Source organism: Glycine soja, chromosome 19 (genome assembly GCF_004193775.1).
Source record: "Glycine soja cultivar W05 chromosome 19, ASM419377v2, whole genome shotgun sequence".
NCBI classification, from domain to species: Eukaryota; Viridiplantae; Streptophyta; class Magnoliopsida; order Fabales; family Fabaceae; genus Glycine; species Glycine soja.
Genome location: NC_041020.1, coordinates 42,669,317 through 42,676,822, shown reverse-complemented (window position 1 = coordinate 42,676,822; position 7,506 = coordinate 42,669,317). Strand labels below are relative to the sequence as shown.

The window sequence follows — 7,506 nt, the reverse complement described above, 5'->3', positions numbered from 1 at the left end:
AAAAAAGTTTTATATTTTCGGTAGAGAAGCTCCCAAAAACTATTATAGCTTGTATCCAAATAGTTTCTGCATTACAAATTTCATTTCTTCCATTTGTATAATGGAACACTCTTAGCGCTTGAGCAATGCTTTTATATATGGTTCTCAAGCACCAGGATATTGTTTCTATGGTATCCTTAATGACACTCGAGTTATAATTTAAGAGATTAAATACATATTCGTAGTGCAATACACTAGGTTTAATTTTCATTTTAAAGAATTCTTAGTTTTTACTTAGAGTAATGATATATTATCTTAAAAATCTTCTTAATATTTTATGAAAAGTTTTAAAAATGACAAAACAATTAATTTTAGAAATATTTAAAAACACAATTTCTAGCACACTCTTCATTATTAATTTAATATAAATCACAAAATTTTGTCACTTTTTATTTGATAAACATTATCGTCTTGTAGTTTTTAGAGTAATTTTTTGTTGTCTTAATCGTCGGATTCTTAAAAAAAGAATACTTTCACTAATCCTGCATGTCTCTCTAGAGTAGTTTTTAACTAATAATAATCAAGTGCTAAAAAATACATTAGAGAGTGCACCACTACTTCTTCTTATAAATTTAATGTGTCTAAAACATAAACAAGATTTTACTTTCTATATTTAGCAAGAGAATTATATTAATAGGAAGACACTATAGAAAAATTTAGAATTTTTTCTTTTCATTTATCCAAAATATGATTTAGAATTATATAAATTTTTTTAAAAAAAGCATAAATAATATTTTTTTATATTAAAACTATTTTTAACTCCTCAATGTGATATTCATTATTGTTTCTCTTACTTATGATAAGTAAACTAAGGACATCACTAAAAAATAATTAATGTTGTCTTCAATTTATAAATAGACAAATAGATAGAGTATTTGCTATTACAATTTTTTATATATATTTGTTTATTACAAATTTAATGTATCACAAACGTCATATTATATATTTTGGCTGGTTTGGGGCACTAAAAGTTCATAATTTATCCATAGAAATCTAGCAAGGAATCTAGCATGTGGTTGTTGTGAGTGCCGATGCTAGCCATACAATAAAAGCTGGCATGATATTGGAAACGTCAAGCTCAACCAGGCGTCGAGTCATCCATCTTTTTCTATAGAACTAAGAAACACAGGATAAATAACATTTTATTACAAAGTCCTCCATAGCATACAATAACAAAGTTACATGGAAATTCATTAACTACCACTAACAATACCGTTATAGCCGGGTCAAAATGCTGAATTTAAACAAAACTAAAGAGATGAAGCACATGTACATTTATTTTTATTTTTATGAAACTTAGATTGAAACAATACAACTTAACTATATGTTGATGCTTTGCCAAGTGATTCTGCAATCTTACTGGCAATACAGTAAGATGTAGACTGAATGGTTACCATGGGGTTGACACCAACTGCACTAGGCAAAACACTCCCATCACACACATACAAGCCTTCTGCTTCCCAAGTCTCACCATTCTCATCGAGTGCACCTTCTTCTTCAGAGGCACCCATTCTACAACTTGACATCTGATGTGCAGTGGTAAACACTGTCCACACTTCATTCCTTGACCTTGGACCCCCAACTATTGTCACAGTGTCAAGAAACTCCTCCAAATCTTCCTCCTTCATCCCCTTACACTTGATTCTTTGGCCATCACTTCTGTATGTTCCCACTTCCATAGCACCTGCTGCAACCAAAATCCTCAATGCCTTCCTCAGTCCAACTCTAAGGCTTTCTTTGTCTTCTTTGTCAAGTCTGTAAGTCACTCTCCCTTCAGCCTTCACTTCTCCTGATCCCTGGTCTCGTATCAATGCGAAAATGTTGGCAGTTCTTGCGTACTTGGCCATTCTGTCTTTCATGTCCTGCCCTGAAAGCCACGGAACAAACGCCGAAAAAGATCCTGGTCCTAGAGAAGGTGTTTCTATGATGAACCTTGGGGTGGAATCCTCTGCATATTCCTTGTGGATCGAAGTTATGATACCCCCCTCGTAGTTGTTGCCGCTGAAGTTTGTTGTCATGTCTTCTGGGAAGTAACCCCATGCAAATTGGACAGGGTGGAGATGGAGATTCCTTCCAATGTTTGGATTTTTTAGTCCACTAGAAATCATTAGAGGAGGAGTGTTGAGAGAGCCACATGCTGAGATGGTTACCTTGGATTCAATTTGGAGTTTCTTTGTTACCTTACTCCTCCAACTTGCTGCAGCAATCACTCCTAAGCACTTCTTTTTCTTCATTCCATTCTTTCCATTTTCAAGTATGAATCTCTCAGCTTTACATCCAGTGAGGATCACTGCACCATTGCCTACAGAATCAACCAACCAAGTGGAGTCAGTTCCCTTCTTATCTCCTGTTCTGCAACCATAACAGCATGAACCACAATAGTGATCTGCTGAGGAATTTATAGCCACAGACTCTACTTTCAAGCCCATTTTCTCACATCCTTGTATGAGAATTTGGTTCTGAAAGCTTTCCTTCTTGCACTTCTCTGTTACACCAATCCTTCTGCACACCGAGTCCATCGCAGATTGGTAATCGGAGCTACCAAAGAGTGGAATTTTATATTTTTTAGACCATTCCCTCAGAACAGAATCAGGTGTTCTGATGCTTGCAGACCAGTTTACAGCAGAGCCTCCACCAACTGTTGAGCCAGCCAGGATCATCATCTTCCCATCAAGACTCGGCATAATGCCGCCGGATTCGTATTGTTCATCCATGGATGGACCTTCAAGGGAAGAATAATCATGTGAAACAAAATACTCTCCTTTCTCAAGGACTACTACTTTATGACCAGAATTTGCAAGAACTGCAGCTGCAACTCCTCCACCACAACCAGACCCCACAATCACAACATCACATTTGACCTTGTACAGGTTCTGCCTTTTATCTTCAGTGACTTCAAGGCCTTTTTCAGTGAGGGATTGGATCAAAGTAGAATCAGTTTCATACATTGTTTCTATTAATCCCTTTTCCAAAGGCCTCTCCTTTCTGATCAACTTCTCCTTGGTGTCCACTTGGTATCCAATTGCTTTCCATGTGGGATTTTGCCCATTTGCATCAGTCTGCAACATTTAGAGAGTGATATAAAAAAGGCCAAAAGTAAACAAGCAAGAAAATGGTTTAGGAATGAGATATATAAGAAATTAAATTTGCATGTTTGAGATCATCACCTGTAAAGTAGAATATTTTTAAAATCATTGACTTAATGAATATACTAATTCACGGTTTACTAATCTAATAGTAGTCGAACTAGTAAAGTGATATTCACTTATACTCAAATTATATAATAACATTACACACTATCAGTAATAGACATTCCATTCACAAGTTTGTACCATTATAATTACGTTCAAAATTAAGTTCACACATGACATTATTTACAACAATGTTATTTAGCCGCTTGAAAAAGTATTTTAAAATGGCGTTGTCTGAGTAAATTCTTTTTATTTAAAAAAATCGAAACCTGTCTGACTAGTTTTTAGTAGGTACAGTTTATTCTCTCTCTTTTTTGGTATTGGTTCAGTTTATTCTTTATTAGTCCTTTCATATATTCAAGTCATTAGTCAAACTTTTGAACATATCTCAGCGGGTCTATCACTCTATCTATATTTGTCAAGCAGACAAACAGAGATAGTTTTTCAAGTAAGTACGCCATCATGGGGTCCTTCCTTTTACCAAAACCATGTGTGCCCGTATTTCCCAATTTATCATATCATTAAATGTGGTGGATAGCTTTATTTAAAAAAAAAATAATACATATACAGCAAGGCCTAATATGAAAGATGCAAAAATACACCTCTGAAATTTGAAGTCAACCATGTACTGAATTCAAGCTTATTAAAACTGGCGAAGAACCTTACCATTGAGAAGAAATTATAGAAGCAAACAAGTTCGATTATTAAATGTGGTAGATAGCTTGATAAAAAAAAAAATAGTACATATATGATATACAGCAATGCCTACTATAAAATTGAAAGATGCAAAAAATAGTACTCCTCTGCAATTTGAACTCAACCATATACTGAATTCAAGCTTGCTAAAAATGATGAAGAACCTTACCCTTGAGAAGAAATTATAGAAGCAAAAGAGTTTGATGAGCACAAACACTACCCGTAAGGCTACCCAACTCTTTTCCCTGGTCCAGTTCCTGAAAATTTGTTCTCTCTTCTCCAAGGAAATCTCAGAGAACTTGCGAATGAAAGGCCACTTCCAGTCCAAGGAAAGTCTTCCACAGAGCAACAGTGTCCCCAATCTGAAAGACAGTATCCACAGAACCCAACTCACCAACGACACCGCTTCTGGCACAGTCCTCTTGTACAACAGCTCTGCAGCCTAATTTTCATATTCAAAGAAAAAAAATAAACAACTTAATAGAGATACAATTATCAAAATACAAACAGTCAAATCAAAGAAGATAAACCTTCCAAAATTATCCTATGGTCTTGAATTACTATGTTTCTATAGTCTTAGTAAATCTTTAACTAACACGTGACATAGTCCTAGATTATATAATAATAATTACTTGTAAACCTGGAATCATAAAAAAAAAAAAGAATATATTACCTCATCAGGAAAAGGGAGCTGAGAAGCAGAGGTATTGTAGAAGTCTGAGAGAGCTTGGTCTTGTGAAGTGTCCTTGTTGAGTGGGAGGGAAGGAATGAGGGCATCACATATGGCAGCCATGACATGCATCTGAGTGGTGGATAAGCCATGGTTGTAACCTTTCTCCTCTCTTCTCCTACCTCCTCTCAGCAATGGGTGACAACTCTCTCTCCCTTCCATTCTCTCTCTCTCTCTCTTATTCTATCTTTATCAGTATATTTTTAATGTATGTGAGTTGTACTTGCACAAGTTGTTACAAACTTTGCCTTTTTATAGGCCTAAGTGGATCAGAAACTGAGGAGAGAGTATGAGGTGGCCCAATAAATTTGCTTGGCCCAGTTTCCGTTACGTGCTTGTCTTTTTCAGATGGGAAACTGAGAGAGGTAATTGGATGGGAAGAACAAGAGAACAGACAATGGAACTGTGGAAGGCTAGGTCTTCTTTGTGGAATTGAAGAATGTGGGAAAATGTGGTTGATTGTGATTTCTTAACCATGATTGATGAGAAGCAAAGACTTTGGGACCATCGTGGTCAGTGTCAGTGTTTGATTCCTAGGAACGAAAGGGAGGGAATTGCATAGAGGAACCAGACAGGGGATGCGATGAATGACAATGAGGTTGATTATTTTGCTCCACGATAAAAGAATCGTGTGAAAAGTTATTGATGATCGGTTACGTGTAAAATATATTTGAAAATACTAACTAATTAAAGAATGGTTCAGTATATAGGATTAGGATAAAACATATTACTTATAGCAAAGAAAAAAAAAAGACAAAATATGACTCTAGTCTCCTAAAAAACTCATTCAAAATAACTCTTACAAATACTTTAACCAACTAATCTACTCTAACAATTATTTCTCATATGAAAAAAATTTTAATTGCTTGATTCTACTCCTAATCCTTTAGAAAGTTAAATCAAGTGATTTGATTAAGAGCAAAGATTTGTTGAAAGAGGTTAATCAACACCATTTCATGCCTAGAAATGAGTTAATTAAAAGTCTCTTTCAGTTCTCAGTGTAAAGACATTTTCCAACGATCATTATACTACAACATACATGTACATGAGTGATCAAACCATAACAAGACAAAAAACATAAAAAGGAAGCAATCATGTTTAAATAACATTAATTGGATATGAAAGATAGTTACATCCCAAAGTTTTTGGTAACCATACCCCAACAATGGTTAAATTAGCCTTTCATAACTATGAGAGACCCAAACAAGAAGAAATCACAAGAAAGGTGAAGAACAAAGGTGCCCAAGGTGTTCTTAGTGGAGAAAAAAATACCCAAAAGCCCTAAAAAATATTTCACCAATGAAAACAACAATCCCTTTTAAAATTCCATTCTTAAGAAATTCCCGATCACTTTTCTCATAAAGGCTTGTGCACTTAGCCTAGCTTTCGCACTAAGCACACACAAGCAACACTTGGTTAAGTGACTGCGTTTTAAGCCTAAGATGTGCACTTAACCCAAATTAGCTGAAATAGTTAGCTCAACGCGTTGAGCGTGCATGAAACTTCACATTTACTCCTAACAGCTTGGAGATGTTTGCCATGTGATCTTTGAAACTGTCTCTGACAAGCTAAGCTCATGCAAGCACACTTCTTCATCAACCCCCAAATTTCTTCCTTTCTTGTTGATGCCCAAAACTCTACAAAACACTACTAAAGCTAATAAATTCCCTAAAATTAACTTCATTAAGCTAAAAGTATAAAAGAACACTAAATTCTAACTTATTGAGATCAAACTAAGTAATAAATGTGAAAAATTAAGATAATTATTGTACAAATTAAGTACAAAAACTAAGCATGCACAACAATTATCAACTACCAAATGTCCTCTCAAAGAAACAAATTATAAGTTTTGTACTACTCGGACTCGACAAGCTTCTATACTCATAGCCAACCGATTAGACTACTCGGATTTAAAGAATCTAGTAGATTTAATTAATTAAGTTAAAAGAAAAACTCTCTTTTAGCAGAAAGATAGAGATACCCCTAAAATCGGATATTATATATTATTAGAGAATAAATAAATAAAATTATATATTTCGTTGTTTACCATGTCTTAAAAGGAAAATTAAGATCTTATCATCTAATTTTATCTAAGTTTCAGATAATCTCATTTAAAATTCAACCTACTTTTTGATACTTGTATACTTCCACATCTTAATTTAAGTAATAGGATATTTTTGCAAGTACACTCCGTTACAAGAAACAAAAAAGTTCTACCAAATTCGTTAACCCCTTTTATAAAATAAAATAAAAAAAAAATAACCCGGTGAACCCAATTTTTTTATAGCTATATCATCTTTTCATTTCCTTAATAATTCTGCTTAATGAGTACATTGAAAGATAAAGTAAAAGATACCATAGTAAAAAGTAAACTAAAATTTAAAAATATCATTTAATTTGAAAATAAATAATATTAAATAAACTAAACTTTTAAATAATAATTATTTTCAAAATAATATTTTAAAGAGAGAAAGTTTACAATATCAAATCAAAGAAAGCCAATTAGCCAAACCACTAACCTTATTAGTTGCCAACTTGCCATTTCAACCCGTCGTTTTGGTGCAATAAGATTTCAGTGACGTTGTCGTTTTGTTTGAGAACTAATATCACAGTAGTCATTATTTAAAACCAAAATATTAAACATATAAGTAAATATATTATTTTTAGAGTTTAATTTTAATGCACTATTAATATAAAAAAAACTTTACTCTCAACTTATTAAAAATTATTTTAGATGTGACTTTTAAAATGATCGACAATTTTAATATATCTGATCATACATAATATGATAGAATAAAATTATCTTTATAATGTCAGTATATTATAATTAAGTTCTTATTTTTAGACAAA

The 7,506-nt window shown here is 33.4% G+C and overlaps 1 protein-coding gene across 1 annotated transcript; it reads right to left on the bottom strand.

Annotated features, from left to right (window-relative positions):
* Positions 1-1,156: 1,156 nt before the first annotated feature.
* Positions 1,157-4,878, bottom strand: LOC114399291 (long-chain-alcohol oxidase FAO2-like). Its single transcript, XM_028361455.1, has 3 exons — positions 4,600-4,878; positions 4,096-4,368; positions 1,157-3,098 (listed from the first exon to the last, which is right to left on the bottom strand). Exons 1-3 carry the CDS (start codon positions 4,816-4,818, stop codon positions 1,356-1,358), a joined length of 2,235 nt encoding a protein of 744 aa, XP_028217256.1. The 5' UTR covers positions 4,819-4,878; the 3' UTR covers positions 1,157-1,355.
* Between the last annotated feature and the right edge of the window lie 2,628 nt (positions 4,879-7,506).

Coding starts and splice junctions, on each gene's coding strand:
- LOC114399291 (XM_028361455.1), bottom strand. CDS start 4,818: ATGGAAGGGAGAGAGAGTTGTCACCCATTGCTGAGAGGAGGTAGGAGA. Junction 4,369..4,599: donor AGCTCCCTTTTCCTGATGAG/GTAATATATTCT, acceptor TATGAAAATTAG/GCTGCAGAGCTGTTGTACAA. Junction 3,099..4,095: donor TCTATAATTTCTTCTCAAGG/GTAAGGTTCTTC, acceptor TAAATGTTGCAG/ACTGATGCAAATGGGCAAAA.